This window comes from Vitis vinifera, chromosome 5, assembly GCF_030704535.1.
Source record: "Vitis vinifera cultivar Pinot Noir 40024 chromosome 5, ASM3070453v1".
NCBI classification, from domain to species: domain Eukaryota; kingdom Viridiplantae; phylum Streptophyta; class Magnoliopsida; order Vitales; family Vitaceae; genus Vitis; species Vitis vinifera.
The window spans coordinates 15,438,994-15,460,376 of record NC_081809.1 but is presented as its reverse complement, the minus strand read 5'-3'; the positions used below and the strand labels follow the sequence as shown (position 1 = coordinate 15,460,376).

General features: G+C 37.1%; 1 protein-coding gene across 3 annotated transcripts in view; it reads left to right on the top strand.

Moving 5' to 3' along the window:
• The window catches only part of LOC100251392 (protein arginine methyltransferase NDUFAF7 homolog, mitochondrial), a 95,667-nt gene that overhangs the window by 50,685 nt on the left and 23,599 nt on the right, over nt 1-21,383 (top strand). For 2 of the 3 annotated variants that reach the window (XM_010651967.3, XM_002263754.5), the window contains exons 10-12: nt 15,730-15,907; nt 15,986-16,102; nt 18,458-18,502. In XM_010651967.3, the coding sequence (XP_010650269.1) occupies nt 15,730-15,907; nt 15,986-16,102; nt 18,458-18,502 (340 nt within the window). Of the gene's footprint in view, nt 1-15,729; nt 15,908-15,985; nt 16,103-18,457; nt 18,503-20,791; nt 20,858-21,383 lie in introns of those variants that run through there. The other variant, XM_059736986.1, reaches the window with a different exon arrangement.

The window sequence follows — 21,383 nt, the reverse complement described above, 5'->3', positions numbered from 1 at the left end:
TATTGGGAAATAAATATTCCCCCTTTTGAACGTGCCACTTCAATCTCGAGGAAATATTTTAGACTCCCTAGATCCTTGATCTCAAATTCATTAGACAAATAAGTTTTAGTCTTTGAATTTCCCCCTCGTCATTTCTAGTAACAATAATGTCATCCACATAAACTATCAAGGCAGTTAACTTACCAGAGGAGTTATGTTTGATAAATGATGTGTGGTCTCCTTGGCTTTGATGGTAGTTCATTCTTATCATTGATTTTGTAAATCTCCCAAACCATGCTCTTGGAAATTGTTTAAGTCCGTAAAGAGACTTCTTAAGCTTGTAAACTTTGTTCTTCCAAGCCTTGTCACCAAGCCCCGGTGGAGTGTCCATGTATACCTCTTCTTCTAAGTTGCCATGTAAGAAAACATTCTTCACATCAAATTTCTGCAAAGGCCAATTAAGATTAGCAGTTAAAGACAATAGAAAATGAATAGTGTTCGTTTTTGCCACCGGTGCAGAGGTCTCTTGGTAGTCAATGCCATAAGTTTGGGTAAATTCTTAGCTACCAATCTAGCCTTATGCCTTTCTATTGTCCCATCAGCCTTGTATTTAATTGTGAAAATCCACTTACAACCTACTGTTTTCTTCCCTTTGGGAAGCTCAACTATATCCCAAGTCTCATTTTTTTCCAAGGCTTGCATCTTCTCATTAATTGCTTTCCTCCAATTCTCATCTCTAAGTGCCTCTTGGATTGTGCTTGGAATCTCAACAGAAGACATTTGGGTAATAAAGGCTCGGTATGTAGATGATAAATGATGTAATGAGGTAAAATTTGAAATAGGATGCTGAGTGCATTTTCTAGTGCCTTTCCTCAATGCGATGGGCCATTACAAATCATTATAGACACAAGAATGAGTATTTTCATTACCTGATTCAGAATTGGATGAGGGGATATGAGAGGATGTTGTAGATCTTCCCTTCCTCGAATACACTTTTAGTTTGGAGGTGTTTGCTGGCAGCATGTATTCCCTTTCTTTGAGCTGAATCTCAAGTTTATTGGCTGGAATTTCAGTGGCCAAATTTTCTACAATTAGCTCTTCATTGGGAGTTTGCTGGAATTTCTTATGTTCACTAGCTGATTCATTAGATGAATCCAAGGCTGGAACATTTGGAACAACAGGTAGTGTTGGTGCAGAATCTGAAAAATCTGGGGCTGAAATATCTTGGACGGTAGGGGAACTTGATGTTTTTGAGGTAGAGACATTTGGCACACTAACCGGTTGTGGAAGGACACCCCCACCATTCTCACCATTCGTAGGAAAAATTCCCGACAGCTTTCATTCCTCTAATCTCCCCCTGAAGATAAGTGTGTGTGAAATATGGTTGGCTCTCAAAGAAGGTAACATCCATAGTGATATGTGACCTTTTTGTGGGTGGATGGTAACACTTACATCCTTTTTGATTGGAAGAATATCCAAGGAAGACACATCTAAGAGCTCTTGGGTCATGTTTGTCTCTAGATTGTTTGGGAATGTGAATGAAAGATACACACCCAAATATTTTTGGAGGAAGTGTTTCAATATCCTTAAAGTTAGGAAAAAACTTTAAAAGTACATCAACAGGGGATTTAAAGTCTATGACACGAGAAGGCATTCGATTTATTAAAAATGTAGTAGTCAAAATGGCTTCCTCCCAATATGTTTTTGGAACAATCATTTGAAAAAGTAAAGACCTCGCAACTTCCAAGAGATGTCTATTTTTTTTTTCTCTGCTACCCCATTTTGTTGTAGGGTATCTACACATGAAGATTGATGCATAATACCTTCACCTTGGAGATAGGTGACAAGATTATGGTTGAAGTATTCCTTCCCATTATTTGACCTTAAGGTATGGATTTTGGTGCCAAATTGGGTACAAATGAATTTGTGGAATATCGGGAAAATGGAATCAACTTCCGATATGGATTTTAGGAGATAAACCCAAGTGGTACAAGTGCAGTCATCAATGAAGGTAACAAACTATCTAGAACCTGAATTGTTTGGAATTCTAGAGGGTCCCCAAACATCAATATGTATTAAACTAAAAGGAGATGTTTCTTTTTTATTTCTTTTTGGAAAGGGCACACGATGGTGTTTTGCATGCTTACAAACCTCACAATGAAAATCACGGGATTTAATTTTGCCAAACAATGTGGGAAACATTTTTTCCAAGACAAAGAAAGGTGGGTGTCCCAACCGTTTGTGCCATAGCCATATTTGATCAACTTTTGAGGTATTGTTGGTGGTAATAAGAGCTTGTGGGATAGAATCACAAATCTTCCAATGTATATTGAGGTAGTAGAGTCCACCTTTCCTCTCACCATGCCCAATCATCCTCCTCGTTATCTGGTCCTGAAAACCACAATGGGAAGGGGTAAATGTTACAAAGTAATTCAAATCTTTAGTCATTTTACTGATAGACAAGTGATTACAAGACAAGTCTGGAACATGTAACATATTTTGCAAGGTCAAAGAAGGAGTGATGGAGGCTATGCCTTGACCAATTATAGAAGAAAAAGCGCCATCAGCAACCTTCGCTTTTGGCCTACCTGAAAGTGTTGTATAATTGGAAAAAAAATTGGAGTGACTGGTCATGTGGTCAGTAGCACCAGAATCAATGATCCAAATGCTTGATAAACAATCCTTGGAGGCACTTAAGGCTTTGATATTACCTGTTTGGACGAAAGAGCAGGAGGTGGTTTTTGCAGTAGGAATTTCAGCAGGTGTATCAAGCTGGTTGAGAAGTGTTTTCAGCTTTTCATAATTCTCCTTGCTGAGTAAAATTGGTTTTTGTTTAGTGGTAGGGATATTTTCATGAGAGACATCAATGGTGGCAGCTTGATGCGCCTGTCCAGATCTTGTGACAGGTTTTCCTCCTCTATTGCTTCCCCCTTCACTTCCTAACTGAGGCTTGCCATGGAGTTTCCAGCAAGATTCACGTGTATGTCTTGGTTTGTGACAATAATTACACCAAAGTGAATCTTTATCATTTGGATTCTTCCTTCAACTTTGGATCCCATCGACTTGAAATTTCCAGCAGTAGCTAGTGCTGAATTTTCTAGAGTATCTCGATGACTTTCTTCTCCAATCACATAGGCATTAACCTCCCGGATGGATGGAAGAGGTTCTTTCCCCAATTTTTGTACTCTTACTTGGTCTAATTCAGGATTAAGACCAGCCAAGAATTCAAATACTCTCTCTTGCTCCATTATCTTCTTCAATCTAGTAGTGTCCTCAGCAACTACCATTTCTATGTGCTGGTAATGATCTAATTCCAGCCATAGGCTTTGCAATTTATTATAATATTTAGTGATAGACCAGCTTCCTTGCTTTGTAGCATGAATTTGGCACTTCAACTCATATATTTGTGCTGTTATTCCAATCTTGGAATACGTTTGACTGATGGCATACCAAATCTCTCTGGCGGTGGAGAGAAACAAGTATGTTTGGCTAATCTCTGACTGCATGGAGTGTAGTAGCCATGACATGACCATGGAATTTTCCTCATCCCATAATTCATATCATGGATCATTGGAGTTGGGTTCTGATTTGGCACTCGTGATATAGCCCATCTTCTCTTTACTTTTAATGAAAAGTTTGGCTGATTGGGACCATTGTAGGAAATTCTGGCCATTGAGTTTTTGAGTGGTGATTTGGAGTGTAGGGCTATCATTCTGATGGGTAGATAATGGTGATAAGGTTTGGAGTGTAGAGGAGGGATTGAAGGGTAGGGTTATTTGAGAGGATGGTGTATTTTCACTAGTTTCAAACACTTTAGGGAAAAAAGCAACAAGGTTTCTGGTTTTTTTTTTCAGAGTAAACAAGAGATGACCTTGAGGGAATTATAATGGGAACTAAGGAACCAACAAGCACAACTGATTAAAAGAGGGAACAAGCTACAACAATAAAGGCTGTATGTGACCGAGCAATGAAGGCTCTATGGATCTTGGCAGAGTCAAACTTCTAGCTCTGATACCATGATGAAAAAAAACTCCCATATATCTTTACATTCTGATTTACAATACATATATACAAAGAATGAGATCTCCTAAATTAGGCTACTTGTAAAAAGATCCCTAAAATCAAGCAATTTGATTGCAAGAGTCCTATATGAAAATTTACCTAAGGTTCCTATATGAAATTTGCCCAAATTCTTGGTACAAGAATCATGGGTCAACTTTTATAAGAAAGGAAAACTATGGTAGGAGAAATCAGATATATATGGAGAAAAATAATTGCTGATTTCTTGGCTTATTCTTCTAATAGTGTTGAAGGACCATCTTTTATAAACAATTTAGACTATGACCAAAGTAAATATACAAAAAACGCTTTCAACTTTTGCATGGACAACACCACCTTAATGTTGGATTAGCTAAAGAGGAGGGTGTGGACCCTAGCTAACAGATGTTTTCTTTGTCTTGCCAATGAAGGGTCTATTAATCACATTTTAGTTCATTGCTCGAAGACTAGGGTTTTGTAAGAGTTATTATTTGCTTTTTTTGGGGTGACTAGGGTTCTTCCATTTTCGGTTAGAGAGACTCTACTGGGTTGACATGTGTGGACTTGCATTTTTCATGTGTGTCCCCACTCGTGCGGCGAGATTTGCTTTTGATTTGTGAAAAACTATTTTTTAATTAAAATTTGGAGTCCTCACTTACTTTTACTTTTTTTTTAAAATTTATTAAAAGGGGAAATTAAGTAAGAACAAAACCCCTAAAAATGACTCCTAACTTTTGGAAAAGTTGTTTGCGAAAAACTCGAGTTTGGGTCCTGGGATTAGGTTATCTATCAGGAAGGTACCTCCAAAGAGGTAACACCCTTCTAAGCCTTAGTGAGGTATCTAATAGCTAAGTTGAGGGGAATATGACAATTAGTCAATTGATTATGGGTATCTAGATTGGCTAAGGTGATTTTGAAAGTATGCTAACTCTAGCATGCTAAACAAGAATTCCAAACACAATCATAAAGAAATGATAGTATGCATATCTGAACCGCAATTTAAGCGCAATCACAAAACATCAAAGTTAGTTCAAACAACAAGATATATAACATACAACATGCATTCTATTCTATTCACAAGACTAGGTGCTAATCAAAGTAATCTGAAACATAATCAAGCATGAGGGTGTTTTACACCCAAAGCATATGTATTTACAAAACTTAAAAGGATAAAAGGGGGAGAGGCGTACCTAGATAGCATGCATAATTTAGGAGGTGCTTCCAAAAATGCTAGAGTGGGTTAGAACAAGTATAATGACAAATAGTAATGATGGTGAATTCTAATACATTTTGTATATACATAATTCAAATGAAATAGCAAGAACTTAGCAAGATCGAATGACAAGGAACAAATAAATTCGAAGATGTACATCTCATGCAATCAACAAAACAAGCATTCATATATTGTCAAAAATTAGTTTGAGACCCTAAAATAATATTAACTATCGTATGTGACATATATGCAATTCAATGTTAAAGCTAAGTTAATGTACAAGAAAGTTAAAGATATCAAAATTAGTGACCAAGACAAGACATGCAGCAAAGGGGCAGAATAATAGCATTTACAAGGAAAGTCTTAATTAAATACCTAGAAGCATTATTTGATCATGGAATGAATTATACAACATCCTCATTATGTCTAATATACGATACCATAGCCAAAGTCGAGCCAAGGTAAGTCAAATAACTCCAAAATAAATAACAAAGTCAAGCAAAGTACAAGATTATCAGCATGTAGTCAGAATAAGGAGCATCACGAAACAAATCCTAAAAAAATATCTTGAAGTAGAATTTAATTACAAAAATTTTCGGAAAACATCTCCTACACGTCTAGAACAAAAAACAAAAGCCCAAACACTCATTCAAATAACAGATTTAAGCAAAAACACCCAAAAGTTCCAGAAGGTCCAGAACTAGGCAGAAAACAGTAACTAGTGTAAAATGAGTTTTAAACAAATACCTAGAGGCCTTCTACATTCATACAAAAAATCACACAAGTCATTTAAGATGTCTAGATTGTACAAAAAATTAATCCAAGGGCAGAAAGCATTCACAAGAATTTTTAGAACGCTATAATTGACCAGTTGTCCAGATTCGATCATGTGCAGTAAGTGTGAATTTGAAAAATTATATCTCCCTCAAGAAAGCATATTTTTTAATATTTTATGTGTCAAAATTCAATTTCAAGAAGTCTAGAATATGGGAAAAATATTCATTTAAATTAAAAAGATTAAAAAAACAATTTAATTTTGCAAAGTGCTCTTGAGTGTACAGAAGTAGTCCTAAACAGAACATGCTAAAAGAGATGATCATAAGTCAATTTTGAGGAAGGCTTTTTGACTCAAATAACATTCCAAAATTAAGTTTAAGAAGTAAGGAGCATCATACGATTTTTGGAAAAAAATTTAAACATTACAAAAATTATCAAAACGAATTTTAAAACTAAAGGGTCAGTTGCTGAGTTGAAATTGGCAGCAAACGATGAGTTTTGAAAACAATATTTCATGTAGGGGTTCCATCAAGTTCCTATTCAATATTCATAAGTTTAACCTGTGCATTCCCATTAGTTTGGGAGCACAAGCTCAAACCTATGTGAATAAAAAATAAAATTTTGAAAACAAACAAAGGAGAATGCAACTTAGATTGAAATGAGTAACATAATTTCCAAAGAAAATGTGTTATTTGCCTAAACCTAGAATGAATGTTTTTCTAAAGCCTTTAATTGGTTTAAATACTTTTGAAAATAATTTTTGAGGACGCAAAAGAAACCAAGTGATTTGATAAAGCCAAAACATTAGATACAAAATAGATATTTTTATTTCTAACTTAAAAGAATTTGAAAACAAGAAACATTAACTTGGATTCCCCTTTTTGGCTACCTTTCATATGGAATCAAGGAGCCACATCAATGATGGAGAAAATTCATTTTTTGAGTAAGAGAAATTTGCATGTGTGTAAATCAAAAATCAAACCTTAGCATTAATATCTATCAAGATTGACACTTAAAGAACTTTTTTTTTAAAAGTAAAATAAAATAAAATTGCCAAACTAAAAACATCCTAAGAATTTTCTTAGAGCAAACTAAAATCAATTTATCAAACTTAAGCATCTTAAGAATTATCATTTCCCGAAATAAGAATTTTAATCCATCAACCTAAACAACTAACATGCATTATAATAAGAGAATCTAAAAAACCTAAGAATTACCATTGGCAAAGGTGAAAACTTTAAATTCAATAACACAATCAAACAATAGAAAATATGAAACACACTGACATTCAAGAATAATTATTATCATGAAACTAAATATTTGACATTCCAGAAAATTTATTTAATATAAAATATACATGAAACTGACTAATAACAATTAAATAACTTAATATTAACATGAAACTGATTTATATACACTCAAGAAAAATTATTATTATGAAACTAAATATTAAACATTCCAGAAAATTTATTTAACATAAAATCAACCTAAAACCAAAATTTTCAAAGTCCAATTTTTCCACTATCATCTAAAATTATCCAAAATTAAAATTTACAAATTCTATCTTTTAAGTTATTATCTCTCTCACATGAAGCATGCATATATTATGTTCATGTACATTGATTTATTTATTTTTTATTTTTTGTGAGCAAAGTCACTAATATTAATATGCAGTAACAACCATACACATCCCAAAAACTTGCCACACATTAAAAAACACAACAAGTACTTCACATGTGCTAAGAGGACAAAATGGAGGGCCTATAGCATGGGTCTTTCATGGGCAAGAAGCATAAAAGGGCTTGGAAGCTGGCTCCTTTATGCCTTTTTTTGGGTAGTGTGGAAGGAAAGAAATAGTATAACTTTCGACAATGAAGTACTTCAATTAATAGGATGAAGAATTATTTTGTGTGCAGTTTTTGGTCTTGGACTAAGTTGTATATAGATGATGAACCTTTATCTTTAATCGGTTTTTTTGATTTGTTGGATTCTAGGTGAGGGCAGGTAAGGTGTTTTGTATTCCCTCTTATTTTTTGTTGCTTTTTGCCTTTTGGTACCTGTTGTATACTTCCTGTATACTTTGGGTTGGCCTTTGGGTGTTTTTTTTTCTTAATTTATAAAATTTTCTTTTGCTTTTACCTATCAAATAAATAAATAAATTATTATAAACATAGCATTTGACCAACACATTTTCGAAGCATATCTCATGATATTTACTAAATAATGAACACATAACATTTTAAGCATGAGATATAATTCTAAAACCAAGAATGGGAAGAACCAAAGTTGATTCCTCAAGATCGAGGAAATTAGTGGGTGAGGTTGATAATTGATACTGGATCACAGACAAGATGAAGTGCAAAGTTGAAAGGATTATTGTGGAGAAAAAGTCCTTTCAGGTAGAGTTTGAAGGATTGAATGGTGGAACTTGGGTATCAGTAACAGAAAGGAGCCGAGGTTTCGTAGTTTCAGTAGGATTTGACATGGAGGAGCTGGATTGGTTGATGGAGCATTTGAAGAAAGCTGTGGAGTTGGAGGCTTCCAGGGGTTTTGTACGAAAGATCAGGGGCAAGACTAAGACCCTCTTGATGGAGATATGCTTCAATAACAGAGGGCGGTTCATGAAAATTACAGAATTTGTTACAAAAAGGAAACCTATATTTCTTGCCGTCCCCGAGGGCGTTAAAAGGAAAGGGTGGGAAGATCTTAGGAAGGCGATCCTATCAGTGCAAGAGTATCCTGAACGAGTCGGAGGAGCTTCGAAGGAGAAGAATGGTGATATCCGGATGAATAGGGACACTTTCAGAGGAGGACGGTCATATGCAGAAGCGGTGGCAGAGGCTGGTTTTAGGACTGGAGGTACGCTGTCAGCTGGAAAATGGGCCAGAGCTATAATATGTGAAAGCCAAGAAAAAGTCCAAGACTGGACTCACGAAGGCAGAGCCATTGCGAGGATGATGGGTATGAAAGGAATGGTGTCCATAAATCCCATTTCTGCTTTCAAAGGGTGCTTCTTTGTGAGTTCAACTAGGAGAGTGGAAAGGGTTCATGATCAGGGAAGACTTTCAGTGAAAGGAAGGACGATTCTGCTAAGGAAATGGTCACCTAAGGAAAATATGGTGGTTCACGGAAAATTCAGGAGGGGCTGGTTAGTATTGAAAGGTCTCCCTTTCCACTTGTGGGATGAAGTTCAGTTGAATTTCATTTTGAAGAAATGGGGGAGGGTAACGAAGGTGGCAAAGGAAACTTTGAAGCTGGTGGACTTGACGAGGGCAAAGCTGTGGGTGGAGATGCTTTCAAATGTCGTGTTACCAGCATTGCTTGAGGTGGAAGATGGGGACTGGTCCTATACAGTAGCAGTTTCAATCACCGGAGAAGATGACGAAGTTGACGCTGTCACGTCTGAGATAACCCGTAGCAAGAACGAGTGGGTGAAAGCGAGAGGTTGCGTCTCTCAGTCGTCAAAAGCTGCAGAAGGGCTACGAGGTAGTATTAGGGACAATGAGTGCTACAGAAAGAGGCGTCTTCCCCGAGCACGTCATCGGTAATCAAGGACAAGTTTGGCGGACAAAGGGGAGAATGGAGAGGGAAGGAGCAGCTTGGGCCTAGCAGAAGAAAATTTTATTGGGCCTGAGCATGAGATCTCTTTTAAAGCCCACACGGTAAGGGCCCATGGGATGAGGTATCGTGGGCTTCAAGATGGCCCAGAAGCTCCTCAAGCCCACTAGACTGTATCGACTTCGTCTCCTTCTCCCCAACGAGCTGTTTCCTCTGCAAAGGCGATTGCGATGCTCTGTCCAGGCAGTGCAAGGGCCGGCGTCGCGGCTTTCTTTGGAGAGGAAGGTCGGGCCGTTGAGTTAAAGGCCTAGTCCCTTCCCAACCCTAGTCCACTGTCAGACACCACCGTGGGTTGTAAGTTTATAGTCCCGTCTGGGTTAGGCCAAAACTTAGGAGGAACGAAGCCCTCTGGTATGGAAGTCTGGTTGCGAAGGGAAGAAATCGAAGCGAGGAAGGGGAAAGCCCCCGCGGTTCACATGAGAGATGCTACGTAGGAGGAAGAGACGACAATTTCAAAGAAGACGTGGTCCACCCTCTTCCCTCCAAGCGTCGATCGACGATAGGGACATTGGTGTAGTAGTGAGCCTATTTTCACATGGGGTTCGTCGTTGTCAAGTGAAGATCACAACATGGAAGAGGAGTTTGGGATGGGATTTCAGATGGAGCAAGGAATCAGAGTGAATCCTCTCTCTAGATGTCCTCTGTCTGGTAATCTTTCGAAGGAGGACACCTCGGCGAGCCGCGATGAAGTCAAAGAAGGGCTAACGGGACGAGTGGGGTTTGATCCTCGTGGCTCTTCAAACATGGTTTCACCTTCTAATTCAATAATCAGAGGTAAAGGACTCATCTTTGAGGGGATTTGCGAAATACCGGGAGCCAAAAACTTGGAGGTATGTCAGCCCTCTCTTTCTCAGCCACCCGAGTCATCTTTTTTTCCTTCTTGTAGTCCGAATTCTCCTTTAACGAGTCCCTCTGGTCCACATCTCCCCAATTCAGTCCCTCTTCCTCAGTCTCCTACGGAAAATCAAGTTATTTCAAAAAAAATTTATGAAAAAGGTGGTGTTGACTCTTTAAAATATGGTGACATCCCTGACCGTGTTGAGGAGGAGAACCAGTATGCTTTATCTAACCAAATGACTGAGAGTTTTACCCCTAAGGAGTCTATTGTCAGGTTGCATAAGGAGGATTCGGGTGATTTCCTTATTGATGGCCTGTCCCCCGAGAAAATGGCCAAAGTGCGAGAGGTTTTATGCTCTCTTGACATTAAGGTGTATTCCAGGAGGAAGAACAGAGGCCCCACAGGTTATTGAGACCTGATGGTTTTGGCTCAGAAGGTTAGGGTCTTTGTGTTTTCCCATGAAAATTATTAGCTAGAATGTTAGGGGTTAGGGTTCAAGGAATAAGCGTAGGTTGGTTAAAGATTTTCTTAGGTCAGAGAATCCGGATGTTGTGATGATTCAAGAAACAAAAAAGGAGAATTGTGATAGAAGGTTCATGGGTAGTGTCTGGACGGTCAGAAATAAGGACTAGGTTGCTCTTCCGGCGTCTGGGGCATCAGGTGGGATTTTGATCATTTGGGATTCAAAAAATCTGTGTAGTGAGGAGGTGGTAATAGGATCTTTCTCGGTCTCAGTCAAGTTCTCTTTGGACGGTTGTGGACCTCTTTGGATTTCCGTTGTTTATGGCCTAAACAGTCCCTCACTTAGGAAGGATTTTTGGGTGGAACTTTTTGACATATATGGATTAACTTATCCGTTATGGTGTGTGAGCGGTGATTTTAATGTCATAAGGAGAAGCTCAGAAAAAATGGGGGGTTCTAGTCTAACACCAAGCATGAGGGACTTTGATAGTTTTATTAGAGAATGTGAATTGCTTGACCCACCTCTTCAGAAAGCTTCATTCACTTGGTCAAATATGCAAGAGTCTCCCGTGTGTAAGAGACTGGACAGTTTTCTCTACTCAAATGAGTGGGGGCTGCTCTTTCCCCAAGGCCTTCAAGAAGCCTTAATCAAAAGGACCTCGGATCACTGGCCAATTGTTACGGATACCAACCCGTTTATGTGGGAGCCAACATCTTTTAGGTTTGAGAATATGTGGTTACAACACCCTAATTTCAAGGAGAACTTTAGAGATTGGTGGAGTGGGTTTCAAGGAAACGGATGGGAAGGCCATAAGTTCATGAGGAGACTGCAATATGTTAAAGCCAAATTGAAGGAGTGGAATAAGTTTTCTTTTGGAGAGCTTAAAGAAAAGAAAAAAAGTATTCTCAATGATTTAGCTAACTTTGATGCCATTGAGCAGAAAAGGGGTCTCAATTCTGATTTGTTAAGTCAAAGAGCCTCAAGAAAAGGGGAGCTAGAGGAATTAATATTGAGGGAGGAAATCCATTGGAGACAAAAAGCTAGGGTGAAATGGGTCAAGGAAGGGGATTGCAACTCTAAGTTTTATCATAAAATGGCTAATGGCAGGCGAAATAGGAAATATATCAAGGAGTTGGAGAATGAGAGGGGCTTACTGCTGAAGAATGCCGAGAGTATCACAGAGGAGATCTTACATTACTTTGAAAAGCTTTACACGAGTCCTATAGGAGAGTCTTGGGGTGTTGAAGGATTAGATTGGTCCCCTATTTCGGAAGAGAGTGCGTTAAGGTTAGACTCCCCTTTCACTGAAGAAGAGATTTCTAAGGCCATTTTTCAGTTGGATAGGGACAAGGCTCCAGGGCCTGATGGCTTTACTATTGCCGTATTCCAAGATTGTTGGGATGTGATTAAGGAGGAGTTGGTGAGAGTGTTCGCAGAATTTCATAGGAGCGGAATTATCAATCAAAGCACTAATGCCTCTTTCATTGTTCTATTACCCAAAAAGAGTTTGACAAAGAGAATATCAAACTTTAGACCCATTAGTTTGATCACTAGTCTCTACAAGATAATAACCAAAGTGCTCTCAGGGCGCCTAAGAGGGGTGCTACATGAGACCATCCACTATACTCAAGGCGCTTTTGTTCAAGGGAGACAAATATTGGACGCGGTTCTTATAGCGAATGAGATAGTGGACGAGAGAAGACGGTCAGGGGAGGAAGGCGTTGTATTCAAAATAGACTTTGAAAAGGCCTACGATCACGTGAAGTGGGATTTTTTGGATCATGTTTTAGAAAAGAAGGGGTTCAGTCCTAGATGGAGGAAATGGATGAGTCGATGTTTATCCTCGGTATCTTATGCAATCTTGGTGAATGGTAGCGCTAAAGGGTGGGTTAAGGCATCAAGAGGATTAAGACAAGGCGACCCTTTATCCCATTTTTTGTTTACTTTAGTCGCAGATGTACTGAGTAGGATGCTTATGAGAGCAAAGGAAAGAAATATGATGGAGGGTTTCAGGGTGGGTAGAAATAGAACTAAGGTGTCCCATTTGCAATTTGCTGATGATACCATATTCTTTTCTAACTCAAGGGAGGAAGAGCTGCAGACTCTAAAGAGTCTTTTGTTAGTGTTTGGGCACATTTTTGGGCTCAAGGTCAATCTTGACAAGAGTAGTATTTATGGCATCAATCTTGATCAGGCTCATCTTTCAAGATTGGCTGTGATGCTTGATTGTAAGGCGTCCGGATGGCCTATTCTCTATCTTGGTCTCCCTTTGGGCGGGAACCCTAAGGCGTGTGGCTTTTGGGATCCAGTGATAGAGAGAATCTCAAGTAGATTAGATGGGTGGCAAAAGGCTTACTTATCCTTCTGGGGGAGGATAACTCTTATCCAATCTTGCGTTACCCATTTGCCATGTTACTTCCTTTCCTTATTTAAGATTCTCGCTTCAGTGGCTGCAAAAATCGAGAGATTGCAAAGGGATTTTTTATGGTCAGGGGTTGGGGAAAGCAAAAGGGATCATTTAGTGAGGTGGGATGTTGTGTGCAAACCGAAGACAATAGAGGGTTTGGGTTTTGGGAATATTTCTTGAAGGAATCTCGCTCTTCTAGGGAAATGGTTATGGAGGTATCCTAGAGAGGTTTCAACTCTTTGGCATCAGATCATTTTAAGCATTTATGGTTCACACTTTAATGGTTGGGATGCTAACACTTTAGTCAGATGGTCACATCGCTGTCCTTGGAAGGCTATTGTACAAGTCTTTCAGGGGTTTTCCTTGTTTACTTGGTATGTGGTAGGAAACGGGGAAAGAATTCGGTTCTGGGAAGATTTGTGGTGGGGGGACCAACCTTTGGGAACCCAATATCCAAGACTATTTAGAGTAGTCGTGGATAAAAACATTTCTATTTCTTCAGTTCTCGGTCCATCTCGTCCTTTCTCTTGGAATTTGAATTTCCGCTGTAACCTGTCAGATTCTGAGATTGAGGACTTAGAAGGCCTCATGTGGTCACTTGATGATTTGTATCTATCTCCTTCGGTCCCAGATGCCAGATTATGACCATTATCCTCTTCAGGGCTTTTTTCAGTCAAATCTTTTTTTCTAACATTATCTCAATCTTCTGGATCTCCTTAGGACTTTCCTTCAAAGTTCGTTTGGAATTCTCAAGTTCCTTTCAAAGTGAAGTCCTTTGTCTGGTTAGTAGCACACAAGAAGGTGAATACTAATGACATGTTACAAGTGAGAAGACCCTACAAAGCCCTTAGTCCTGATATTTGTATTCTGTGCATGAAGCATGGGGAATCAGCAGATCATCTTTTTCTTCATTGTTCCTTGACGATTGGGTTGTGGCACAGGTTATTTCAGTTAGCTAAGATGGATTGGGTTCCCCCAAGGAGCATATATGACATGATGTCCATCAAATTTAAAGGCTTCGGTAATTCTAAGAGAGGGAGAGTTTTGTGGCAAGCTGCGGGCATCGCTCTAATTCGGGTTGTGTGGTGGGAAAGAAACGCAAGGATTTTCTAGAATAAAGCAAGGAATTCAGAGTTCCTTTGGGACTCTATTGTTTTCCTTGCTTCCCTTTGGGCTTTCTGTTCCAAGGCATTTAAGGGGACTCCCCTTAATGTGATTCAACTGGATTGGATAGCAGTGTGTACTCCATAAGGATTGGTCCTTAGTGGGAGTTCGTTTGTTTTATGTGCATTTTCCTATAATTTAGTTGTCTTTGGTGGGAGGATTCTCATGCTTCTTCTTGTACTTCTTTTTTCTATCAATATATCTTTGTGTCGTTTCCAATAAATAAAAAAAAATTTCTAAAACCAAATAAAACCATGCATCATAAGATCACTCAATAAAAATTCCAAATTTCAGTTGCAGTAGCACTTCCATTACGATGACTTAAAATCCTACTTCAAAATAATATTATTATATGAGTTTTTTCACACTTTTCTTCTTCCCTTTCATGATAGGTTAACATCCCTAGTTAAAGGAAACTAAGGCAAGTGAGCTTATAGGTGACTTGTTGCATGTTTATGTAGGTGTCAATCAAAGGAAAAAGATTAGTGTCCTTATTGGATGGAGATGACATGTGACAATGTACTTGATCCTTGCAGTTGCTTGGTAGGTGAAGTAGGTCCATGAGTCACCATTCTCAATTTAGATGTCACGTGATGAAAATGGCTTAGTGTCCTTTTGGTTGCATGCATTTTGACACCTCATGCTTATTTGCATGCATTGCAACACCTCATTCTTGGTTACATGTTCTACTATATTCATGGTTGGCTACATGCCTCGAACACCTCATGCTTGGTTGCATGCTTTCAACATCTTATACTTGGTTGCTTGCTTTTGACATGTCATGTTTGGTTGCCTGCTTTTGACATCTCATACTTGGTTGCATGGTAAAGGACAGACAAGAAGGTGATTAAAAGGGGAAACTTCAAACATATTATTCATAAAAGAAAACTAAGGTCATTACACACATAATGTCACTTTAGCCTGTTGGTTGAAAAGATGGTGGCTGATAAAGAGCTTGCAAGTAAAATAATAGTTTCCACTACAACTACAACCAAATAGTCATCATCTCACCTATTTTGGCAAAAAATTGCTCCTTTTTCCAAGTCTACTCATGTCTCATGCATAAACTATTGCCAATTATTATTATTCTGAATGGGGTGTTTCAAAATCTTGTTTGCTTATTTTATGAATCTTAAAAGTGTTCCAGCATGCCATTGAGCATATTAGTATCATCTATGGGACAAGTGAATTTAAATCAATCCTCCCTGATGCAGTTTTCTGTCCATTAATAGGGTAGCACTGTCTGAGTTGTATAAACCATTACAAGATCCATTGATTAAACGGTGTGTTGAGATCATAGACCTGGAGAAGGATCATAACACTCAAGGAAGAGCAATTTCAGCTGCAAGACACATTTGGTCTAAAGTTTTTCCAAAGCCTCGAAGATGTTGGCTACCAACTGGTTGCTTGGTAATGGAATGTTTGAAATAAATTTTGTGTCCTTTTTCATGAATTTACTTGAAGCAATAATACTATCTTCAAACACAGAAACTTTTAGAGGTTTTACATGGAGCCCTGCCAAAGATGTCTTTGATTGCTTCAGACTTCAGTTACCTACCAGATGTGAGAATACCTGGTGAAAGAGCTCCATTAGTTTCAACCAAGGTATAGTTTTCCATTTATTAATGCAGTTATTATGGACACTCATGCTTCTACTTACTTTAATTTGCTTCATTTTACTTGAATTAAAGCTCATGCTCTTTGAATTGGAGTTGGACCTTTTTTGTCCTAAGAATTGAAATTGTTGTGGAGAACATATGAATAATGCGGCTGATTTATTGAATATTAAGTGTGTAATTTTTTTTTTTTTTGAATTGGAAATTCAATACAATTTCCATTGTAAGTTTTAAAATAGGGTTAATTATCAGCTTGAGTCCATAAAATTAATCTTGCACACATTTTCATGGGTGGATTCATGATTGGAAGTTTCTTGGTTGAAGACAAAGACCATCTGATGACCAAGGTAATGTATATTCAAAGTGATTATGTTTTAGACTAACATAAGATTGGATTGTGCTCTAATTAGATCCATATAGAAGTCTCTTCTGACCTTGTAATAGCATTTTTGATCAACAAGGGAAACCCCAGATGCTTAGGTAGTGGTACCATGGAATATTGTGGTAGATTGCGTGAAAAGTCACACTTTGGGAGAGGGTTAAACTGTCTCATGGTTAGATGCTCTAGTGCCTCATGGTTTTGACACTGAAGTGCAAACCTCCAAAGTTGCATGAACCGCCCTGTAGTTTGAACCATCCCATGACATGGTTTCTGCCATGTTTTATTCCGCTGTTCATTATTAAATATCCTATCCTGTAGTGATTTGAGATCAGAAGATTGTTGTCTAGACCTTGAGCTAGTCTATATTTTTACACCTCTGCTGTTTAGATGCTTAGATGTCCAATGCTTAACTCCAGAATGCATTATCACCTAACTGCCTTGCAGTTTGAACTGGGCTGGGGCACAGTTTGGGTAGAGATTTCATTTCTCAAGAAATTTTCATCTTGCCCTGGAGAATTCAAATGCGCCTCCATTTAAAATCTAAATGGGTCAATGGAAACTTGCCATGTGGCTATTTTACTTCTTAGAGTAGTTGCCGATAAATAAGACCTTGAGATCACATTGTGAAGAGTCTTGGGAGAACGCATGCTACACAATTTGTATAGATCTTTTGAGAGAGACTAGTTTAGGTTTGAGCAATTCAAGTGTCTTTGTCTGCTTGAGAAGATTTCATCTATAGATTTGGGTTCAATTTGAATCCATTTTGGTGATGCATCTACATGAGACTTGGTGATTGGATCCAATGTGACTCCATAGATCAAATTGGTGTCAGACAGGTGATCAAGTCTCAATGTGACTCTGAGTTACTTGATGTGACTTCGAGCATGTGAAAGTGATAGGATTCTGTGTGACTCTGAAGACCATTGTTGTAAGGTTGTTTCTCAGATTCTGACTTTGTTGATTTAAATTTGAGTATTTGTAGATTGATTGTAGAGCAATAACATGAGATGAGTGGGTATTGATCTGGTGGACTCAGTTTTGGTAAGACTGTTTTCTAATTTGATCAATCAATAATGGATTTTTTTTAGCTGTGATAGCTCTTGATTTTTGACCTCATCATGAGGTTTTTCATGTAGATCAGCTTATTGCTGTAATTGAATTTGTGAGATTAATTTTCTTGTTGCTCAATCATTGAATAATTAATTGAGATAAATTATTATTACCTAGAGATTAAGTGGTAGTTCAATTATAGGTCAATCACAAATTAAATCCTAAGTAAATCATTTATAAGTTCCATTTCAAAGTAATCTTCAAAGTGCACATACATGTTATTGGGGGTAATCAACAGAGAAAAATCTTTCTATACTCATGTTATGTTTTATTTGATATTTCATATTAACTGATATCAGTTGTAAAATATTTGATATTAGTTTACATCTGTCCATTGAGTATTGACTGCTCAGGAGTTAAGTCATTTTATTTCATTTATTCATAACCTGAGAGTTATGACTTGGTTCTGAGACTGCAATCATGGTTCAAGAGAAAAATTGTAACTAAATTGTTAGGGATATAAGAACCATCACATCCCAAAGTTCCAAACTACTGGATGCAGAGAAACTAAAAGGAAACTGACCTGAAAATATTATATATAACTCTATGTTGTTAAATTAGAAAAAGTTTTCAATGAATTACTGGCTCAATTTTCAAACTAAAAAATATGTGAGCTCCATAGCTCAATTGGTTCATGATACATCACAACCAAGAATTATGTTGGTGGACCTTACACTTCCCATGCAAATGGAAAGATTAGAAGGGAATAGCTAGGAAAGCCTATTTGCATGTTCTGTTGCAACTATGCATTATTTTTTAATTTTCTTTAAGTGAGTGGAAAAAGCATGTTCGACATGATTAAAAACCTGTTTGACAAGTTGAGTCTCACCTTCTTCCCCTCTTGCTCTGCAGAAAGATGGTAGCAGTTCAGATCACAGCAGTTATCTAGATGCAAAGGTGCACTATTTCGATCTTCTCATTCCTCTATTTGTATTTTGTCCCATATTTGTATGAATGTCACGAATGCCATTATTTTAATTAATTATTCATTGTATAAATTTATCCAACAAATTCTGGAAAGAGAAATGCTACCATGGGAGCACCTTCCTTCTTAATCCATGAACTCTTCCCTTGCTCAATATACTTATGGTACATTTAGTGAGAAATATCAATGGGAATGAGTCCTCATTCTGGAAAGAAGAATTTTGCTGATTTAGGTTCTTTAGAGTCATAATTAGTAAGTATTTAGTGATTTCAGTCTTGTTTAAAATTTATATAGTCTTCTTAAAACTTCCTTGCAGTAATAAGTTTCTAGTCTTTAAATTTTCCAGTTTCCGAAGCTACTATTTTATAAATGCCTCTATTTCTAAATGTTCCTATTTTCTAAAATCACCTATTTTCTAAAAGTTTCTATTATAATCAACTATTTTCTAATTTTTTATTTTTTATTTTTAAAAAACTTATATTTTGTAAAAAGACTTTGTTTCTATAAGTTCATATCTTTTTTTTTTTTTTTTTTTTTTTTTAAGTTTCTATGTTCATTTGAGAAAGGTTTAATGGTTTTAGGAAAGAATTGGGATATCTAATAAATTACCATATAGGTTAGGTTTTTTTTCTATGCTTTTGTTAACTCTTTGGAGTTTTCTAAAGCCTGTAACTAAAGCTATTTGATGTAATCAAGAGACTGATAAATGGACGATGAATAATATGATTATTTATTTATTTATTTTGCAAATCTTGGAATTTATAATGGTGAATCCCCATTGCTTGACTTCTAGATGAGGTTCCAAGATTTCTTATCTCTTCTCTTTTCTCTTTTTCTTTTACTATATTTTAGTTTCTTTTCCTTGCTGCTATGGTTTTAGTTCATCTTTCCTCTCCTTAAATCCTAAAAGATTGAAGTTTCAGCCCACTTATTTGATTGAGACAATCGTTTTGGAGCATCATACATTAGTTTTGATATCAAAGCAAAGCATTTGGCCTGAAGATGCATACTACTTTTGGAGTGGAATAATTTATGCAACCATAATTAAAGGCTATAATTTTTAGAGTTGAACAATTTATGCAGCCATGATTGAAGGATATCATTTTCAATATTGTATTGGTGACTATACCAAAGGCAAACGAAGAGGATTGGTGATAGACTTGTGTCTTTTGCTTGCTAAGGAGATTATATATTATAATTATTAACTAAGGTAGAAGTTCCACCACAACTCCAGAGGAACTTGTTGAGAAGCTTAATCTAAAGATGAAGAATCATTCACATCCCTATCAAATAGCATGAATAGATGACACTTCTATGTCAGGCAATTCTCCTTGTCTAGTAACATTCATTTAATGTTAGTAAATAGTTTTTCAATTGGTTTGGTGCAGTGTTTTGCCAGTGAAAATTTGTCATATTTTACTTAGAAGACTATGGTTTTTGGATCGAGGAATCCAACTTGATGACTATGAGAACACCTACTTACTTGTGCACAACAAGTGCAAAATCATTGTTTGCCCAATGAAGGAATTCCACCATCTAAGTAATTGGAGGGAAATCAACATTTTTGGAACCAAAAGAGTCATCAATTTCTTGTATTAACAAGCATTTTGGAGTTGCTAGCAAGGAGGAAGAGGTTGTTAATGTTGAATTTGGAATGCAAGATCTGATGGAACCTATCCTAAAGCAATCTCTGGGATAGCTAAAAGAAGTTTAACAACTTCTAGTTGATTCTAGTGACTTAATGCCCCAAAGTACTGAAGAATGAATTACTAGCAATGTGAAACCTACAACATGCTATTACCTAACTTTAGATTCATCTTTCCTTAATTTATCCACTTGCCATAATCATCTGATGGAACATGTAAGCCTTAACAGACAAGTTGATGAATTGTCTATTGAAGACTTTGTTCAAGAAAGATCAAGTCTTTTTGGAGTTTGTTGTTTCTAACTCATAAAAAGGATCTATATGAGTGGTTAATTACGATCTCTAGATTTTCAAATGCATCGAGCAAATTTATGGGGGTCGTGGCACGAATATGATTTAAAATACCAAGGAATTAACTCCCAAAATTTTGAGATTTGATTGGAAGTATCAGGGAATTAATTTCCCGATTTATGAAATTATATAGTTGTATAATTCCCTAATTTCTGAGATTGTATGGTCGTACATTTCGTGTTTTATTTTTTCTGATTTGTGAGGAAGTGGGTTTCTGGGGATTAAGTCAGCTTGTTTTCTATAATATGGTTTTCTAATTTTGTAGGATTGTACACTATAAATAGTGTACCATTTTGTTAGAAATGCAATGAATGGAATCATTCTTTTCCACATGGCATCAAAGCTTGTTTAAGGTCTCTAAGTTCTCTTATAACTTGCTCCTAGTGGTTCTTTATTATTGCTGATTTCTGCTGGTCTTCATTGTACTATTCTCTACTTCAAGTGGATTTCATTGTCGTCATCATTTTTTTTTTCTTCTCAGCAGTCTTTACTATTACTCCCTATTTCATTGTCCACTATGTCAGAAATCTTAGAAAATTCTACTTGAAACACTGCATTCTAAAACCAATCACCTGTAGTCTTCATTTAGACTTTTATGGTTGAAACTATCTGGTATGGACTCAACGTGTGTGCAGTGTTTTGAAGGGAAAAAGCAAGTTCGGTCCCTTGATTGGACTTATGCCAAGTGAAGATGATCTTATGTTTGCCACATAGGATAGAGGACTCAATGATCATATTTTGGCTATGGAATATGATGCAACCCGAAATTGGTGGAGCATGTATGTTCCTAACCATGACAAAGGAAATCTGGGAGACAGTGAAACAAACCTATTCTAAAGTCCAATATGCTAATTAGA